At 41.3% G+C, this 21170-nt stretch overlaps 2 protein-coding genes across 2 annotated transcripts in view; one reads left to right on the top strand and one right to left on the bottom strand.

Annotated features, from left to right (window-relative positions):
- polr1a (RNA polymerase I subunit A) overlaps positions 1–4082 on the bottom strand; it is a 198316-nt gene extending 194234 nt beyond the window's left edge. The window contains exon 1 of the mRNA XM_073042216.1: positions 3892–4082. Coding sequence (XP_072898317.1) covers positions 3892–4034 — 143 coding nt within the window. The 5' untranslated portion in view covers positions 4035–4082. The remainder of the gene's footprint in view (positions 1–3891) is intronic.
- Positions 1–20400, top strand: part of ptcd3 (pentatricopeptide repeat domain 3) — a 54477-nt gene extending 34077 nt beyond the window's left edge. The window contains exons 17-24 of the mRNA XM_073042218.1: positions 4068–4174; positions 7293–7371; positions 9799–9889; positions 11659–11744; positions 13994–14130; positions 17897–17938; positions 18068–18226; positions 20157–20400. Of these exons, the coding sequence (XP_072898319.1) occupies positions 4068–4174; positions 7293–7371; positions 9799–9889; positions 11659–11744; positions 13994–14130; positions 17897–17938; positions 18068–18226; positions 20157–20235 (780 nt within the window). The 3' untranslated portion in view covers positions 20236–20400. The remainder of the gene's footprint in view (positions 1–4067; positions 4175–7292; positions 7372–9798; positions 9890–11658; positions 11745–13993; positions 14131–17896; positions 17939–18067; positions 18227–20156) is intronic.
- Positions 20401–21170: the final 770 nt, after the last annotated feature.

Genomic DNA, 21170 nt, shown 5'->3' with positions numbered 1-21170 from the left:
AAACTAAATATTCTCACTCTCTGGTTGAAGTGACTGCAGTCATTTGTTCAAATACTCCCAGATATCCAATTACTTGAAGTGGAGAAAATATTCTGTACATTAAGACAAAGGAAGCTGACGGTGGAATTGAAGAGCTTGTCTAACTCTGATAGATAAACTGAAATAAGTTCCTCTGTGGGCACTCTTGATGGGAGAAATATTTTGGAGCAGATGAGGTATTTTTTTTAGCTAGGAATTCATTTCCACAGATGGCAGTGTTTGGGTACATTTAATGCGGAGGTTGATAGGTTCTTGATTTGCAAGGCCATCAAAGATTGAGGAGGAGGCAGGAGAATGGGGTTGAAGGGGGAAAGCAAATCAGCCATGATTGAATATTAAAGCAGACTTGATGGGCCAAATGGCTTAATTCTGCTCCTGTGGCTGGTCTTGTAGAAATATTTGAAAACAAATGATTTTGTTAAATTTTAAAAAAGCAAAAATATCCAAAATCCTTATTAATGAAGGCATTAAAGAAGATCATAATGGTTAAAGAGATTGGCTTTTGCTGTTAGTGGAAGCAGTCCAGAAGAAATTCACTAAGCAAATTCCTGGATGAGGGGTTATCCTAACCTAAACAGCTAAGGAAATTAGATGTGTATTTTTAATACAGAGCATGGTGAGTACTGTATATGGAATGGGCTGCCAGAGGAGGTAGTTGAGGCAGACGCAGTGGTATCACTTGGATAGGTACATGGATGTGTGGGATTATCTGGGTGGTCACTGTGGTCAGCACGAATCCATGTTGTATTGCTCTGACAGTATATTATGTGAAAGGGTAGATGTCAAAATGTTTTCACTAGTGGAGGAACCTCGGGAGAGTATGTAGAAACGATTAGTTGGCATATCTGCATGAAATGATCCATATGGATGACATGCAGAACAGTTTTTCTCTGCAGCACAGTACATGTGACAAAAGTAAACCAATATGCCAAGTTAAATCTTTAAAGCTGAGGCCTGGGGACTGCTACCTAGAGGTTAGTAAATTCTCTTCCCTAGAATGTTAAGGAAGCATGATCACTGGGGAATATTTGAGAAGTTGATTTATTGCGAAAGATCAGGGAATTGAGGTCTATGAGGAATTGGTACAGATAGACAGATCACCTGTGGCCTTGATGACAGGCTGAGGTTGAGGGGTTGAATGGAGAGGATGCACAATCCCCATTCAAAACAGAACCTGCACCACTTTTAACATGGGGGAAGGTTACAAGAGCAGAGTTCCCATGTGGAGCAAACTTGATTGTTCAGCCGTTTCAAGCAGTCAGTAAGTTCGAACCTCTGCATTTTACTAAGGAGCCCAAGGTCAAAGAGTACTTTGTGCTTGTTGCTAATGCTGGGATGCACTGCCACCTAGTGGTATGTGCTGCTAAGCTGTTGTATGTAATTCACCAAGCAATGAACGACAGAGGAATTCAAACTGTCTGGATAGACTAGGAAATGGCAAAAGGGAGTGAAATAAAATACCAATCTTTAGATTTTGTTATTTAGTTATTCCTTCATGGTTTGTAGGCATAACATTTGCTCCTCGTCCCTATTTGTTCTCAAACATTGTAGCAGTTAATGTCAAGCAGTCATATGGGCCAGACCAGGTAGAGACACCATATTTCCTCCCTTAACCAATATGCTGAGTGAGAAATTTGAAACGTATTAAAGTAAATTTATTATCAAAGTACTATATGTCACTATATACTGTACTATATTCAGATTCATTTTCCTGCAGGCATTTACAGTAAAAAAAAACAACAGAATTTATGAAAAAAACTGTACATAAAGACTGACAGAAAATGTCCAAAAGAATACAAATTGTGCAAACAAAATTTTAAATAAAAAATACTGAGCATATGAGTTGTAGAGTCCTTGATATTGAGTCCATAGGTTGTGGAATCAGTTCAGTATTGAAGTGAATGAAGTTGTTAAAATACATTAGGATGGATAAACAGAAAATGTCCAAAAGAAGACAAATTGTGCAAACAAAATTTTAAATAAAAAATACTGAGCATATGAGTTGTGGAGTCCTTGATATTGAGTCCATAGGTTGTGGAATCAGTTCAGTATTGAAGTGAATGAAGTTGTTAAAATACAATAGGACGTCCCCGGGGCCTGACGGAATATTCCCCAGGCTGCTCCACGAGATGAGGAAAGAGATTGCTGAGCCTCTGGCTAGGATCTTTATGCCCTCATCCACGGGAATGGTACCAGTGGATTGGAGGGAGGCGAATGTTGTCCCCCTGTTCAAAAAAAGTAGTAGGGATAGTCCGGGTAATTATAGACTGGTGAGCCTTGCGTCTGTGGTGGGAAAGCTGTTGGAATAGATTCTTAGAGATAGGATCTATGGGCATTTAGAGAATCGTGGTCTGATCAGGGACAGTCAGCATGGCTTTGTGAAGGGCAGATCGTGTCTAACAAGCCTGTTAAGAGTTCTTTGAGGAGGTGATCAGGCATATAGATGAGGGTAGTGTAGTGGATGTGATCTACATGGATTTTAGTAAGGCATTTGACAAGGTTCCACACGGTAGGCTTATCCAGAAAGTCAGAAGCCATGGGATCCAGGGATGTTCGGCCAGGTGGATTCAGAATTGGCTTGCCTACAGAAAGCAAAGGGTCATGGTGGAGGGAGTACCTTCAGATTGTAGGGTTGTGACCAGTAGTGTCCCACAAGGATCGGTTCTGGGACCTCTACTTTTCATGGTTTTTATTAACGACCTGGATGTGGGGGTAGAAGGGTGGGTTGGCAAGTTTGCAGAGGACACAAAGGTTGGTGGTGTTGTAGATTAGTGTAGGGGATTGTCAAAGATTGCAGAGAGACATTGATAGGATGCAGGAGTGGGCTGAGAAGTGGCAGATTGGGTTCAACCCGGAGAAATGTAAGGTGGTACACTTTGGAAGGACAAACTCTAAGGCAGAGTACAAAGAAAATGGCAGGATACTTGGGAGTGTGGAGGAGCAGAGGGATCTGGGGGTACATGTCCACAGATCCCTGAAAGTTGCCTCACAGGTAGATGGGGTTAAGAAAGCTTATTGGGTGTTAGCTTTCATAAGTCGGGGGATAGAGTTTAAGAGTCGTGAGGTAACGATACAGCTCTATAAAACTCTGGTTCAGCCACACTTGGAGTACTGTGTCCAATTCTGGTCACCTCACTATAGGAAGGATGTGGAAGCATTGGAAAGGGTACAGAGGAGATTTACCAGGATGCTGCCTGGTTTAGAGAGTATGGATTATGATCAGAGATTAAGGGAGCTAGGGCTTTACTCTTTGGAGAGAAGGAGGATGAGAGGAGACATGATAGAGGTATACAAGATATTAAGAGGAATAGACAGAGTGGACAGCCAGCGCCTCTTCCCCAGGGCACCACTGCTCAATAGAAGAGGACATGGCTTTAAGGTAAGGGGTGGGAAGTTCAAGGGGGATATTAGAGGAAGGTTTTTCACTCAGAGAGTGGTTGGTGTGTGGAATGCACTGCCTGAGTCAGCGGTGGAGGCAGATACACTAGTGAAGTTTAAGAGACTACTAGACAGGTATATGGAGGAATTTAAGGTGTGGGGTTATATGGGAGGCAGGGTTTAAGGATCGGTACAACATTGTGGGCCGAAGGGCCTGTACTGTGGTGTACTATTCTACATTCTATAAGTTATCCACACTGGTTCAGGAGCCTGAGGGTTGAAGGGTAATAACTGTTCCTGAACCTGGTGGTGTGGCACCTAACCCTCCTTACCTCCTTCCCAATGGTAGTAGTATGGGTTCTTGAGATGGAGTAGTTCCCAATGCAGCCTTTACTAGGTTCTAATTCCATATTTATTTCACTGAATCTGTGAAATAGCCACAACCGTATTTGAACTTGTCTTTTGATAACTTACCCAGGAATGCGAGGTTGCCTGCTGGTGGTATGAGCATCAGTTGACTGCACTGAGGGACTTCTGTGCTCTTGTTTCACTTGTAGTCCGAAGTGTAGAGTTGTGATCACTGCGGGAGATATATGTGGCGCAAACCTGCCTTGCATAATCTGAGAACACTTTTGCTTCCCTCCTTGCAGTGCTTGGAAATGAAAGACCTTGAACTGGCGTACAAAATTCACAGAGTTCTTGAAACTGGAGACAACTGGAAGTTATTGGGTGATTCTTATCAGCGAAGTATTTATTAGTAAGAAATTTTGACTTTTGTTATAATGGCTTGCATGCTCGGTAATCTGATATGCAGAGCACAGGCTCCTGTGAAGAGTTATTTCAGCTCAAATCAGTGAAGCAGTAAGCCAGACCCCGGGGCCAGACATTCCTCCTTCCACTCTGTTCAAGTTCAAGTTTAATTGTCATTAGCCACACACATTTATACAGCTAAGCAAAACGGGCTAAGGTCCAAAATACAGTCTCGAAATATATTAGCACAACTCCCTGGGTGGCATGGCATGTTGTCTTGGAGCCACGTTTCTGCAAGAACAAGCAGGCAGCAGTTCCTCATCTTGCACAGGTTCAGCAGGTAAAGGCAAATCAGCTTGTCTCCAAATACTGCATTACCTTGTTAGGATCTTGCACTTTGTTCACCTGCAGTGCACTTCCTCTGTAGCTGCTGCGCTTTATTCTGCATTCTGTCCTTGTTCTACCTCAATGCATAGTGTAACAACGAGACCAGCGTTTCACTGTGCATGTAATAATGGACCATATCTAATTCACATGATTCATGCTCAAGTGGCATATCAAAGCATCTTAAACATTGACGGCAGAGAAAGTGACCATTTTCTATGGCAGCATAGCGGCCAAAAAAGGAGTGCTGTTTGTGTTATATCCTCTTTAATGATTCAGACCTATTAAGAGATTTTCTCACCACCTTTCGGGCATTGAGTTTTAGCCCCTTATCACCTTCACTGAAATGATTCTTCATCCTTCTACGTTCAAGCTGTGTCCTCCGCTTACTGGCCCCTCTACTGAGGGGCATATTCCTTCCCAATCAGCGTTCATTTTAGTGCACCTTGACCAAGTCTACCTTCAATGTGTGCTGCTCTAACGAAACAACCAACCTCCGCTTGTATACAATATCCACTAACCCTGACACAGGTATGGGTGCTGCTGGAGAATTTTGTTTCCTGTAACAGGATATTCTGAAGTTCTAAACAAGTAAATTGGAAATACCTTTCAGAAATGATTTATTTTTTTATTCACTCTGTGTAGAGATCCAGCATAGTAACAGGCCCTTCTGGCTAAACGAGCCTTTGCCACACATATTTTTATCTACCTAGCGATACAATCTGGAGCAGTCCCCTTCAGCAATGCCGCCCCGGCTACCCTGATTGAACCCTAACCTAATCATGGGACAGTTTACATTGATTAATTAACCTACCTGGTATGTCTTCGGACTGTGGGCAGAAACTGGAGCACCTAGAGAAAACGCATGCATTCCACAGGAAGGACTCCTTGCAGAATGGCGGTGGAATTGAACCTCAAAGTCTGGAACGCTCCAAGCTGTAACAGAGTCACACTAACCGCAATGATGCCAGAGTGCCCATGTACCCAAGTGAATTACACCTATGTGACCAGTCAGCCTACTAACCGTAGGTCGTTGGGATGTGGAAGGGAACCAGAGCACCTGAAGGAAACCCATGTGGTCACAGGGAGAACATACAGTGGCAGAATTGAACCCGGGTCACTGGCACTGTAATAGCATTATGCTAATCACTACGTCACTGGCACTGTAATAGCATTATGCTAATCACTACACTGCCACACCGCCCTGAGAAGGATTTGCAGTTTTTTTTTGTTACTGGGTCCAATGGGATAAGTTGGGGGGGGGGTGGTGGGGGGAATGTGGCCGATTAAGTATAATACAGAAAAATGTGCAAAAAAATTAATTTTTTTTAAAACAGTATGAGGTTACAACATGTGGATCTTCAAAGAGATCTAGGTGCCCTGGTGCAAAAGGGTACAAGTAACTAAAAGAGAATGAGAGATTAGGAAGGCAGAGGATATGTTTGCCTTTATCATGAAAATAATTGGGTATGGGAGTAAGGAAGTCATGTATGATGTACAGTATGATACTGATCAGCTTGCTGTAGAAAGGATGTACTTGCCATTGTGGAAGTGGGGGGGGGGGGTTGAGAAATGGTGGGTTTGCCATCAGAGGAAAGATTCATCATTATTATGTGCCATGACGTATGACGTGGGTGATGGTGGTCTTCCGCCTGTCTTTAATCTGAGAAATTCGTGTAACTTCTAAGGAAGGACTGGCTCTACTGAATATAAGGAAATAGCAGACTAGCCGATTGACCCCTTTTTGCCTGCCATGCCATTCCTTGTGATGGTGGCTTATCTGCCCCAGGCCTCAACTCCTTTTCTGTGCCAGTTTCCATAGCCCTGAAATCGCTGACCGTCAAAATTATGTCTATTTCTAAATATATACCCACCCACCTATGATATAGCCTTCACATCCCTCCAGGCTACAGAATTTCAGAGATCCACCACCCTCCACAAGAGGTTCTGGCTACACATCTTGTTCTTAGATTGACTGTCTGCCTCTAAATCTTGTAGTACATCCCCTTGTTTGAGAACCTCCCTCTAGAGGGAATATCTCAGCATCTGCCTTATCGTGCCTGCTAAGAATCTTGTATATTTTGTTAAATTCACCCCCCTTCGTGGCAGACTCCAAATACAATAGATGCAATATATTTGCTGTTTGTGATGAGGCAACTCTCTCGTCCCAATATCTAGCTGAGTGACCATCTCTTGGACACCCATCAATGCCAGTACATCCCCTCTTAAGTAAGGGGCCTTCGTGGTCTCCTGTGTTCCACATTCTCAGAGCTATTTATAGAACTTGAAACAGTACAGCACAATACAGACCCTTCGGGCCAATATGTTATGCAGACTTCTAACCTACTCCATGATCAAACTAACTCTTCCATAGCCTTCTGCTTTCCTTTCTTCTATGAGTCTCAGATGAAATTTATTTTCAATTCTTTGATATCTCAATAACATCTGTATCATGGCCTCTAATTTTGATCCTCCCCTATAAAATGGATCAGTCAGGATCTCTGGGTTTCCTGCCTATTCAAGCCATCCCATCCTTTATAGGATTTAGCTGTTGGTGCGATCTTCGTAAATATTGTCTATCACAGTCTCTGTGTATTGATATCCACGGTCTTGCAATAAGCTGATCAGCACTGCTGAATGCTGCAGTTCAAGGTTCAATATGAATTTAACAGAACATGTCTGTTTCAATTCAGTACACTGAACGTCAATAACTTGTTCACGTTTTGTGTTTTATTCGTCAGTGGTCGGTTCTTTACCATCTTGTGCATGATGGAGAGCATCGATGTGGTTCTCAAATGGTACAAAGACCTCATTCCCTCGGTATGTCTGCTTATCAATGTCATTGTAACTCAGATAAGTAGCTGGCTGAATTACTGGCTTCTAGCTCTGAAGAGAAAGGGAGATGCTTTCTATCCCCAAACATGAAATGCTGATAAATAAACTAAAACTTCTTTGTCCTTCATAATGAAAAGAGAAGCCAGCTGTTTGCCCACTTGTGTCCCTGTTGTCCTTGGTTAATCTTTGGAATGTGTATTACTAAACATTTGAAAGGCAGCAGGAATATTGGTTTATTACTGTTTGGGCGAATTAGAGAATTTACAAATGGCTCAGGATTAAGGCTGGATTAGGAAAGAACAGTTACCTTTATTTGTTGAATGTACTTCAAAACATACAATGAAATATGTCATTTGCATCAAATCAAATCAGGATTGTGCTGGGCAAATGTCACCATAGCTTGCCCACAACTCACTAAGCCTCTGGAGCAAATCCACAGAAGCATGGGGAGATTGTACAGACATCTTACAGATTGTGGCAAAGCCTGATCTTACAGCTGGCTTTGGAGGAATGGCTCAAGTTACAAACCTTGCAGGGATGGATATAGGAATTATGAGGTAAAGTGATTGGAGGAGGGTTGAGGTAGTAATAAGTTTCTAATTTGTGCAGAAATTAGGTACAGGGGATATAATCATAAATAGAGACATAGACACACATAGTCCATTTTGTCCGTGCTGGTCTGGTTTTCTGCCAAGCTCCATCAACACACACCTGGACTCTAGCCCTCCATTAGCTACCCATCCACGTACCTGTCCAAACTTCTCTTAATCGTTACAATTGAATCCACATCTACACTTGCACGAGCAGCCCATTCCACATTCCAGGCACCTATTACTATATTTATATAAAACATATTGATATTCCAGAGAAAACAGCCCAAATTTGTCTACTTCTCCTTGTGGTTTGTTTTAGTAAACCTCCTCAGTACCATTTCCAAAGCCTCTGCATCCTTCCTCCACTGGGGAAACCACACAGTGTTCCAAGAGTGCTTAACCAAAATTTAGGTGAAGCTCGGTCATTGGGCTAAGGGTATGATTCCCTGTTTGGATGAAAGAAGTCCCAAATTCAAATCCCAGTTAAGCCATTTTTGATGTTGCCAACAGTCAGAGGGTCTAGGACCAGAGAGCATAGCTACAGAATACAAAGGCCAGAGATGACCATTAGACTGTAAGTTATATGAACAGAATTAGGCCATTTGGCCCATCAAGCCTGCTCCACCATTTCATCATGGCTGATCCAATTTTCCTCTCAGCCACAATCTCCTGCTTTCTCCCCATATTCTTTCATGCCCTGACCGATCAGGAATCTATCAACCTCGGCCTTAAGTATACACTACATAAAGACTTGTCCTCCGCAGCTGCCTGTGGCAAAGAATTCCACAGATTCACCATTCTCTGGCTAAAGAAATTCCTCCTCATCTCCATTCTAAAAGAACGTCCCTCTATTCCGAGGCTGTGTCCTCTGGTCTTAAACTCTCCAACCATAGGAAACATTCTCTCCACATCCACTCTGTTAAGGCCTTTCACCATTCAATAGGTTTCAGTGAGGTCACCCTTCATTATTCTGAATTGCATTGAATACAGACCCAGAGCGATGAAATACTCTTGATATGACAAGCCATTCAATCCTGGAATCATTTTGGTGAACCTCTTTAGAACCCTCTCTGGTTTCAGCACATCCTTTCTAAGGTAAAGGGCCCAAACCTGCTCACAATACTCTGTGAAGCCACCCCGGCACTTTATACAATCTCAACATTACATCCCTGCTTTTATATTCTAGTCCCTTTGAAATGAATGCTAATATCACATTTGCCTTCCTCACCACAGACTCAACCTGCAAGTTAACCTTTAGGGAATCCTGTACAAGGATTCCTAAGACCCTTTGCGCCTCAGTTTTTTGTAGTTTCTCTCCATTTCAAAAATAATTTAATTTCTTCTACCAAAGTGCATGACCATACACTTACCAACACTATTCCATCTGCCATTTCTTTCTACATTCTAATCTGTCTTTCTGTAGCCTCTACTTCCTCAAATCCATCTGCCCCTCTACCTGTCTTCATATCGTCTGCAAATTTCACAACAAAGCTATCAGTTCCATCATCCAAATCATTGACATAGGGCAGAATCTCAATTGTTGAGATGAGGGAGAATTTCTTTAACCAAAGGATGATGAATCTGGAATTCATTGCTACAGATGGCTAAGGAGGACAAATCAATGATTTATCAACCCCTGCACAACAGATACCCAAAGGTTATAGAGAGAAAGCAGGAGAATGGAGTTCAGAGAAAAGAACTTAGCCATAATCGAATGGTTGACCAGTCTCGATGGGCTGAATGTCCTAATTCTGCAATCATGTTTTATGAAATATGTATTGAAGAACAGAATACTGAAGTGCAAACATTTTGTTTCCAGCTATACTATCCTAACGTGCAAGGTCTGATGGATCTGCTGCAGGCTTTGGACACTGAGAACCAATTGCAGCTCATTCCACACATCTGGAAAGGTTGGTGTAGTCTACCCAATTATTGGTGCATTGGGGAAATATAGAATCCTACTCCTGGGTGGAGGCTGTAATCTACCTTTCATCAGTCAAGTGTTTGCAGTGCGTGGCATTTTCATCACATCGGGAGGTTGTGGGTTCAAGTTATGCTTCAGGGAGTGGACCACAAGAATCTAGCCTGAAGTCTTTTGGTTATTTGTCAGAACACTGCTGCTATAAGTGGGCATACAAGGTGCCATCTCGTAAAGAGTCTGATCCAATATTTGTCACTCATCCAACATCTCAAAGTAAATTTAATATCAAAGTACATATATTATCACAAACTACCTTAAGATCCATTTTCTTGCAGGCATTTACAGGAAAATTGGAATACAGTGGAAATTATGAAAAACTATACGGTGTATAAAGACTGACAAACAATCAAACTGTTCCTGAACCCAGTGGTAGTGGCAAGAAGAGAGCATACCCTGGATGGTGGTGGTTTTTGATAGATGCTGCTTTCTTATGTTAGTGCTCCCTGTAGATGTGCTCAGTGGTGGGGAGGGATTTGCCAGTGATGGACTGGGCTGTATCCACCACTTCTTGTTGACCTCTCTATACCTGGTGTTACGATACCGCAACAATGAATATAGAATTGAGACAGGTTTTTTATAAACAAATTAAACATTTATTAAAACCCAGCTCACCAACAAATGAAAAGTAAACAAATGACTAACTTAACCGGAAGTTAACTGCTGTACAGCCCCTCAAACAGATCTTAAAGCGATAAATGTAAAAGTCCAAGTGATTTAGACAGTCAATTAGGAGAGACTTTCCTGAAGTAACGAATTCTTTGACGACATGACGTTACTGCTGATTCCAGCCGAAATATGCCTTGCCCGAAGGATTTACGACAAAGGAAAGAAAAACGGCTTAAAGGAACTGACCTTTTCCTTGCCGAATAACATTGCCCCAGTCCTTTCTGCTCTTATAGCAGGGATTATCTCGGATGCAGGTTACTATCTCTTTGAATGAGGATTCAATAAGGTCAATCCTGTATTACCGCCGACGACACCAACTTTACTCAATCCTTTGGGTTTTCCGTACTTAGGTAAATTCTTCACTGTCCGATTGGACTAAAACTGGCAGCGTTGTGGTGAAACTGCAGGCAGATAAAAAATAAAACTCCACTTTAAAAGAAAACTGCATCATGAGACGAATACGCAGCATAACGGAGTAACTGACGAATTAAACAACGAACTGACCTGCATCACAGCAAGGCTTTCCCGTTGTGTACCTGTTGGAACAGGCCATCACATAACCTCTCACTGGCAGGAAAATTACATCATGTGACCTCACACTGGTGGGAAATTACATCACCCCACCATCACAAGAACATTACATCATGCTCACCCGATACTCAATTACATCATGGTCATAAGGGGTATGTAACACTGGCCATTAGTCTTTCCATACCAGGCTGTGATGCAACCGGTTAGGATATTCTCCATCGGGCATCTATAGAAGTTTGTTAATGTTTTTGGTAACATGTGAAATCTATGCAAACTTCTAAGAAAATAGAGGCACTGCCATACCTTCTATGTGACGACACTTGAGAGCTGGTCCCAGGAAAGATCCTCTGATGTCATAGTGGTTATTATCACCTGTCTGTTTGTGGGAGCTTGCAGTGCACAAATTAGCTGCTTTGTTTCCAACTTAATTGGTTGCGAAATACTTTGGGATATAAAAGATGCTGAGCACATAGTGTAAGTCTCTTTGTGTACTTTATACAGACATTAAGCAGTTTGGTCACAGTAACAAGCAGGGTCTGGTGGAGGAAGTGCTGGAGCTGATGTGTCGGGACAAGCACAGTCCAGAGGTAGGTAAAGCCCCTGTAATCATTGCAGGTTTTCTAATCAATTCTCAAACTTTGGAGTAATGTAGTAAGTTCAAATAAGCAGACGTGTCAGAGGAAAGAAATGGATATCTCATTACGTAAGCACAGAGCAAAGCATTTCCACATCAGTGAGAGTGGCTGAGCTGCAAGCTGATAGTGTACAATAACAAGATAATATTTATAGTTGTAGTTGCTTTATATGAAGTTGGTTAATGATGATCACATGTACCAAGATACAGTGAAAAACTTACTTTGCATGTTTGCTCATACAGATGAGTATAGTCTAGGAGCAGAGGGCACAACCTCAAAATGCCTTTAGGACAGAAATAAAGTGGAATTTCTTTATTGAGAGGGTGGTGAATCTGTGGAATTCATGGCCACAGACAGCTGTGGAGGCCAGGTCATTGGATATATTTGAGGTGGAGGTTAGAAAGAGTATCAAAGGTTACATGGAGAAGGCAGGGAATGGGGTTAAGAAGGATAATTAATCAGGCATGATCAAATGGCGGAGCAGACTCGGGCTGAATGGCCTGTGTCTTATGGTCTTATTACACAGTGCATTGAGATAGATAGAACAGGGTAAAGCCATAAGAATTCAGAATAAGGTGTAACAGCTACAGAGAAAGTACAGTGCAGTTAAATAAGGTGCAGGATCATGTGGTAGATTGTGAGGTCAAGAGCTCATCTTACTGTACTAGGAGACTATTTCCCTGCTGACAAACTACATCCTTGGTGATGGTGCTCCCTTTGGTAGGAAATGGTGACTTTGACCCAGCTGTAACAAAACCAGCGATCAAATTGAACAACGCTGCGGGTATTGTTGAACTCTGCTTTTAGTTTGTCTGGTAGGCACAGAGTTGGCAATTTTGGGTAAACATTCCAGATAAAACTGTCAAAACATATCAGAAGATAAGAGGTTGTGTTTTAAGTCACAGTAGTTTGACAGAGAACATTGCCAGACTGGGAAAGGCTAGACTGATCACAATTAGTCAATGTGGAAAGGACTGAGGGGACCTTAAGCAATATTAAAGGTAGTAAGCAATTCAGAAAATAGTCAGAGTAACCCATACACCACAGTAGCATACCAGTTAGCACGACACTATTGCAGTTGGAATTAGAAGTTCAATTCCAGCACCGTCTATAAAGAGTTTAAAACTTCTCCTCATGGCTGTGTGGGTTTCCTCTGGGTGCTCCGATTTCCTCCCACAGTCCAAAGATGTACAGGTTAGTAGGTTAGTTGGTCCTGTGATTAGGCAGCACAGCTCATTGGGCTGGAAGGATGTATTCCTTACTGTATCTCTAAAAATAAATGTAACCATAGCACTAAAGGTTAAAGACTGAAATGTGTCCAAAACACAAATATAGGAATTACATAAAAATATAATAACCGCTCAGGCATTAAAATAGGAAAATATCATCCACTGAGGTAAATGGACAGCAAGAGTCAAAGAAGGCCAAAGTTGGCGAGAGATGTTGGGGATTTGCAGTGTCTGATTTTAATTGCAGGATTAAAACTTTGTTTGATTCTTGAGGATCTGGGATCCCATGTTGTTAAGGACAGGAATAATGAGAAACCAGAATCTGGTGTGGAATTAACTGGTTAAGTGGATGACGATGGCATCTGATACAGGAAGATTGTTTGAAACTGAAGTTGTTCAAGTGGTGAGGCTAAAAATATGATGTTTAATTTTCTAACTAATAGAGAAGGTCTGGATTAGAAGTTCCAAATTCTGAATGTGGAAGACTTACCAACAGGTAGGAATGATGCTAGATACTTTCAGTAACATGAAAGAGAGTACTATAAAATTAGCATCATGATAGTCTTGGCACAGCTGTTGGGGTTTTAAAAATAATGAAGCAAGTCTTTAGGATGGAACATGTACACATTAAGGTAAACAGGGAACTAGTCAGGGATTGCTATCAGCAAGGGTAAGTAGTTTTAAAACAAATCCAAGTGTCAAGCAACGCAAAATCAGATGCTTGATTGTACTTTGTTTCATTAACTGCCTGTCTGGCAGCAAATTTCTCATTGATCATCGGGTCAAGGATGAGGTAAGGTGGCCAATTTAATAGTGAAGAGATGGGAACAACTGGGTTCATATTAGTGATATCTACCAAAATCTCTGTTTCTCAATTCTGTCATCCTTGCAATGTGCTACAGAAGGAAGGTGGAATTCCCAGTGCACATTAACATACTTTATACTTAAATCAGCCATTGAATCTCCTTACAGTTGCAATCTGCCTTTGCTGACACAGCGCTGGATATCAAGGCTGTCTATAAGCAGATCCAAAACTTACAGTGGACAGCCAGATCTTTGGGAAGTGTGACAACCTTGATTCTGAGAGGAGGTCGAACTCAAGATGCTTGGTAATTATTATGAAGAGTTACAGTGCCTTGAAAAAGTATTCAGCCCCCACAACAATGTTCACATTTTACTGTCTCATTTTCTAAATTCAAAATATATTGAAGCAGGATGTTTGAGATGATCTGCAAAATATTGCTCAAATGTCAAATCAAATAAATTTTAAAACCTGTCAACAGTTCACTAAAAATTTAAAACCATAAGTTGTGAAGCTAAGTAAGTATTCATCCCCTTTGTAATTACTTACTAACTTTCCTCAGGTGCAATACTATACCATACCTTACTAACTTACCCAATTTTTTGAAGTAGAAAATTGGGAGGATCTCCCGTTTTCAGTAAATTCATAGGAATAAATACCCCTCTCTCTGTAAGGTCTAGCAGTATGGTAGATTTTCAACAGGTCAAACCAAAATGAAAACAAAAGAGCATTCAAGATAGTCAAGGAAATAGTAATAGAGAAGCACAAATCTAGGAAAGGATACAAGCTCATTTCAAAGGCATCAAACATAGAGCTCAGTGCAGTCCATTGTGAAAAGGTGGAAAAAATATGAAATCACAGCTACATTGCCTATAGGTCTGGCAGTTCTTCTAAACTTAGTTGCCAGAGAAGAATGGCACTTAGAAGAGGGGCTACTGTGACGCCAACGGTCACTCTGAGTGAGCTGCAGAAGTCGGTGGCTACAACTAAGTTGAAGTTCATGCCTCCACAATCTACAAGGCCTTGCACAAAAAGGGTATTTATGGAAGGGTGCCATGGAAGAAGCCCTGGCTAATGAAGACAAAAACAAACCCTTGCCCTTACAGACTTTGCAAAGTGTCACTTAGAAAATACTGTAAAGATGTGGAAGAAGGTCTTGTGGTCAGATGAGATTAAACTTTTTTGCCTCAACACTAAGCGGTACATATGATGTAAATCTAATACTGCTTGTCAGCCTGGTAACACCATCCCTACTGTAAAGAATGGTGGAGGTAACATACTATCGGGATACTTTCAGCAGCAGAAACTGTAAATCTATTCAGGATTCGTGGAAAGGTGATTGCTGCTAAATACAGAGAGATTCTTGATTTTAAAACTTGCTAGCCTCTCGCAGGAAGCTTAAACTGGGGCAGAAGCTTGTCTTTCAGCAGGACGACCCAAAGCACGCTGCCAGAGCAACCATGGAGTGGCTTCAAGTGAAGAAAATTGATGTCCATGAGTGGCCAGTTAAGAGTCCTGACCTTAACCTGATAGAACATCTTTGACAAGAACTCAAGATTGCTGTCCACTGCTGCTCCCCAACTAATTGGCACAGCTTGAACAATATTTAAAGGAGAAATGGGCAAATCTTGCTCCATCATGTTGTGCAAAGCTAATAGAACATAAGAAATCTACAGCACGTTACATTCCCTGTGGCCCACAATGTTCTGCCCACCATGTAACTTTAGAAACTGCTTAGAATTTTTCTAAGCTCCGGTACCTAAGAGTCTTTTGAAAGACCCTATTGTATCCACCTTCACCATTATCGCTGGTAATGCATTCCACACACCCGCCACTCTCAGTGTGAAAAAACTTGCCCCTGACATCCCCGCTTCCAAACATCTTAAAACTATGCCCCCCTCATGTTAGCCATTTCAGCCCTGGGAAAAAGCCTCTGGCTATCTACACGATCAATACTTCTCATCATCTTATATACTTCTAACACAGTGGCCCCCAACCACTGGGCTGCAGACAGTGTCAGCAGTGCAGCTGACTCGTATCGCTTCATACTGCTAAATCGTATCGTTTCCTCGCAGCCTGGTGGTTGGGGACCACTGCTCTAACAGGTCACCTGTCATCCTCCGCTGCTCCAAGGAGAAAAGGCCAAGTTCACTCAACCTATTCTCATAAGGCATGCTCTCCAATCCAGGCAACATCCTTGTAAATCTCCTCTGCACTCTATCCACATCCTTCCTGTGGTGAAACGACCAGAACTGAACACAGTACTCCAAGTGGGGTCTGATCAAGGTCTTGTATAGCTGTAAATAGAGACTTATTCAAAATGACTACTGCCTGTAATAGCTGCAAAAGGAGGTTCAACTGAGTAGAGGGGAATGAATACTTTTCAATTGCTGACTTTCCAGATTTTGAATTTTTAGTTTTTCATGCTTTACAATTTTCCAGTTTTTGGGGGTGGAGTCTGTTGTGAAAAATGGAGCATATGTTTCATAAATAAAATTTCTCAGTTAAGTTGATCAAAATCCCTAGGTGTTGTAGTCATTTATGTAAACAAAGGGTAGGGGGCTGAATACCTTTACAAGGCACAGTATGTGTACCTAACAAAAGCTGCTATTAAATAATAGTTGGCTCAAAAGGAGCTAGTTAGCTCCTTTTGTTTTAAAGCATAACCAGTTTTTAAAATACATAGGGGCATAATCTAAACAATGAACCAGGGATAAAGTCATGGTGGCTGGAGATTGGGGTGGTCTGGATAATATTAGCATTTTAACTGTTAACCTGGACTTGGATTTAGCACCGAATCTTTTTTTTAAATCAAGGTGTATTTCCCCTTTTACTGCTTTGTCTCCCTCCAAAACTTTGGAAATTTGTGTTTTTCTGGTGAATGTTGCTTATATGATGCTATGTGCTGCAAATATGTTTCATTACACCTGTGCATATAACAGTGAACTCAACTTTGACTTTAATATCAGGCCACGGCCATGAACTTGGCACAGGTGGTTACACTCATCAGCAATAAGTACCTGAAGCAGGAAGGTAAGGGAACATCATTTGTTATTCAGTGAGAACAAAGCTTCAGAGATCTAGAGAATAAAAGAAAGTGATTATTTTCCCAGCATAGTCATTTTTCTATGAGAATACGTAGCTTTGAAAGTGAAAGGGAAGAAGTTTAAAGATTTATGAGGTAAGCTTCTTTATGTGGAGTGCTGGGAACACACTGCCAGGAGAGAGGTAGAAGCCAATACAATAGCAACACTTAAGTCATTGAGGCAGGGAATAGAGAGACACAGACCACATGCAGGTGACAGCCTCAGAAAAGAAGAGCGTCCCTTTGGAACAGAGATGAGGAGAAATTTCTTTAGCCAGAGAATGGTGAATCTGTGGAATTCATTGGCACAGATGGCTGTGAAGGCCAAGTCATTGGTTATTTTTAAGTAGAGGTTGATAGGTTCTTAATTAGTAAGTGTGTCAAAGGTTACAGGAGGAAGGTAGGAGAATGTTAAACCAACCATAATGGAATGGTGGAGCAGACCTGATGGCCAAGTGGCTCAGTTCTGCTGCTCTGTATTGTGGTCTAACAGTACATTATAGGCTGACTGGTGCTTTACTGTTCAATATTCCAAATTATTTGTGTGGATCAAAGTCATTTAATGCAGCAAGTCTCTTATTGTCAACAGCATGTACTATATCCTTATCCATTTTGTATGTACAATTTTTCCCTAAATGAATACAGTATTTGATCTGTGACCAATTTCCCTCGGGATCAATAAAGTATGTCTGTCTGTCTGTCTGTTTATTTTTCACCTCTTCAGTTTGAAACTTATTCCACTTTTACTCTAAAAACATCTTAACTGTTTGATCTGAATACTAGATTCAGTTTAAGTTAGTGGGAGGTACTGTCATTATGGAGATTCAGAGAAGTCATTTCCCTATATTTATGCACATTTTATGCTGCACAATTTCTTGATATTAATAAAGTATCACCTTTCTTGAGAGGTGATAAATCTAATCCAAAACACACAACTTGTTATTTTGCCAGTACTGTGTGTTCATTAACTTGTTATATTTTATCCTAGGATGATGCTGCCACTTTTTAAAGCAAACAACAGAGTACCCAGGTAATCTCTCCCTCTGTATTAATAATTATATTGTCATAATTTTAAGCTTGAAACTGGAGGAAACTACTATATTGTTTTAAAATTTCACAGAAAGCTTTTATAGTCTGATGTCTTGTTTTTCTTATTCAGTAAAACACTACTCGATGAGTTTCTGGACCATGCCAAGGAGAGCAGCAACAAGGCTCTGGCTTTGGATTTGGTGAAACTGGCTGTAACTTTCAGCCTGCCTGCCACGTCAGAGTTCTTGCACAGGGTGACCACTGAATTTGAGCTGTTGGAGGAGGAAAGGTAATCGTGTCTCCTTGGAATAGATTTAACCAGCTGTTACTTGTATCATTCCAAGAAATTCCCTCTCTTCAACTGAGTGTACTTGATAGCTTTATGTAGAACATTGTAAAACGCCCAGAGTTTGTAACCTCAGTGTTGGACTGATATATTTTCTGGAATATTAACACTCTCAAACACTATCTTTAGACTTTAGAAAATTATAATACTGTATAGTGTACCTGGTAGGTGTAAAGGTGCGTGGGAAGTGCAACTCAGCAACTTCAGAAGGGTACAGAACATATCAGGATTCTCAAATATATTGCAAACAGTTGAGATTTTATTACATGCTGGTTCAGGAACGGTTATTACCCGACCTTTGTGTCATTTGCTGATGACACAAAGGTTGGGGGTGTTGTGGATAGTGTGGAGGGCTGTCAGAGGTTACAACGGGACATTGATAGGATGCAAAACTGGGCTGAGAAGTGGCAGATGGAGTTCAACCCAGATAAGTGTGAGGTGGTTCATTTTGGTAAGTCAAATATGATGGCAGAATATAGCATTAGTAGCATTAAGACTCCTGGTAGTGTGGAGGATCAGAGGGATCTCAGGGTCCGAGTCCATAGGACACTCAAAGCGGTTAAGCAGGTTGACTCTGTGGTTAAGAAGGCTTATGGTGCATTGTCCTTCATCAATCACAGGATTGGATACGCTAGAGGCAGGAAACATGTTCCCGATGTTGCGGGAGTCCAGAACCAGAAGCCACAGTTTAAGAATAAGGGGTAGGCCATTTAGAATGGAGTTTAGGAAAAAATTTTTAACCCAGAGAGTTGTGGATCTATGGAATGCTCTGCCTCAGAAGGCAGTGAAGGCCAATTCTCTGGATGCTTTCAAGAAAGAGTTAGATAGAGGTCTTAAAGATAGCAGTCAAGGGATATTGGGAGAAGGCAGGAACGGTTCTGATTGTGGATGATCAGCCAGGATCACATTGAATGGTGGTGCTAGCTCAAAGGGCCGAATGGCCTATTCCTGCACCTATTGTTTATTCAGTTTAAGAGCCAAGAGGTAATATTGCAACTATATAGCAGTGGTCCCCAAACACCAGCCTGCAGTGCAGTGATTGGGGGACCACTGCTGTATAGGACCCTGGTCAGACCCTACTTGGGAATACTGTGCTCAATTCCAGTCGCCTCACTACAGGAAGGATGTGGAAACCATAGAAAGGGTGCAGAGGAGATTTACAAGGGTGTTGCCTGGATTGGGGAGCATGCCTTATGAGAATAGGTTGAGTGAACTCAGCCTTTTCTGGAGAATGAGAGGTGACCTGATAGGTGTACAAATAATGAGAAGCCTTGATCGTTTGGATAGTCAGAGGCTTTTCCCCAGGGCTGAAATGGCTAGCATGAGAGGGCATAGTTTTAAGGTGCTTGGAAGTAGGTACAGAGGAGATGTCAGGGATAAGTTTTTTTTAGTGTGGTGAGTGCATGGAATGGGCTGCCAGCAGCAGTGGTGGAGGCGGAAACAATAGGGTCTCTTAAGAGACTCCTGGATGGCTACATGGAGCTTAGAAAAATAGAGGGCTATGGTTAAAGCCTAGGTAGTTCTAAGTTAGGGACATGTTCAGCCCAGCTTTGTGGGCAGAAGGGCCTGTCTGTATTTTGCTGTAGGTTTTCAATGTTTCAAGCTTGAGGTGAACTATAACATCACTTGCCTCAACTCTCAACTTTTCCATAATACATAGATTCACTTTCAAAGATTATCTCTACTTATTTATTATTGTATTTGCAGTTTGCTATAGTTGTTTGTGTAGTTTTTCATTGATTCTATTGTATATTTCTGTTCTATTCTGAATTCTTCCAAGAAATTGAATCTTGGTGACATATGCATACTCTGATAATAAATTTACTTTGAACTTTGGAAGTCTAATTATGGACTGATTTCTTCCCATAAACAGGAGAGCCCTAGAAGAGCTGGATGGCAGCAGTAGTGATAGCAGCAGCAGTGGCGAGAGCAGTGACAGTGATCGTGAATAACATGTTTGATCTGGATACATCAAATGGCATTCTTTTGCATACAGAATGGTTGACTGACGGTTGGCCTTTGTGTTTATTTGCTGCAAAACCAGCTTTGGAAAATGACTGGATATTGTACAGATGTGGCTGTATTTAAAGAAATAAAACAAAAAAACTCTAACAGAAGTGATGGACATTGTCCTTATGGTGGTAATGTGATAAATAGCCAATGTAAAATTGAAGAGTTGTTCTAATCATCCCTACAGTTTAAGGAAATATTAGTCTAAGGATCAAAAAAAAGAAAATCTGCAGATGCTGGAAATCAAAGTAATGCACACAAAATGCTGGAGGGGCTCAGCAGACCAGGATCTATGGAAAAGAGTAAACTGTTAATGTTTTGGGCCAAGACTCTTCAAGAACTGTTTACTCTTTTCCATAGATGCTGCCTGGCCTGCTGAGTATTACAACCGTAAGGACTAATGTCCTTGCATTGGAGGACACTGATGATACACAGAAATATAAATTTTAGTTGCCACTCTGCTACAACACTGATATCCATCTATCTATATAGCACAAAAAGACTTCTGCTGCCTACAAGGCACAAGTCAGAAGCATAATGGATTATTTGTGAATTAACTGGAATTAATACCACAGCTATCTAGCTAACTCAGGGGTCGGCAACCTTTACCACTGAAAGAGCCATTTGGACCCGTTTCCCACAGAAAAGAAAACACTGGGAGCCACAAAACCCGTTTGACATTTAAAATGAAATAACACTGCATACATTTTTTTTTGCCTTTATGCTATGTATAAACAAACTATAATGTGTTGCATTTATGAAATCGATGAACTCCTGCAGAGAAAACTAAATTACATTTCTGCATGCAACAAAAACATTTTGAACTCCGAAAAAAAGACGTTGGGTTGAAGGTTACTTCTAAGTAAAATATTCAATG

This window comes from Hemitrygon akajei, chromosome 4, assembly GCF_048418815.1.
Source record: "Hemitrygon akajei chromosome 4, sHemAka1.3, whole genome shotgun sequence".
Taxonomy (NCBI): Eukaryota; Metazoa; Chordata; class Chondrichthyes; order Myliobatiformes; family Dasyatidae; genus Hemitrygon; species Hemitrygon akajei.
This window is presented reverse-complemented; position numbering and strand designations above follow the sequence as displayed.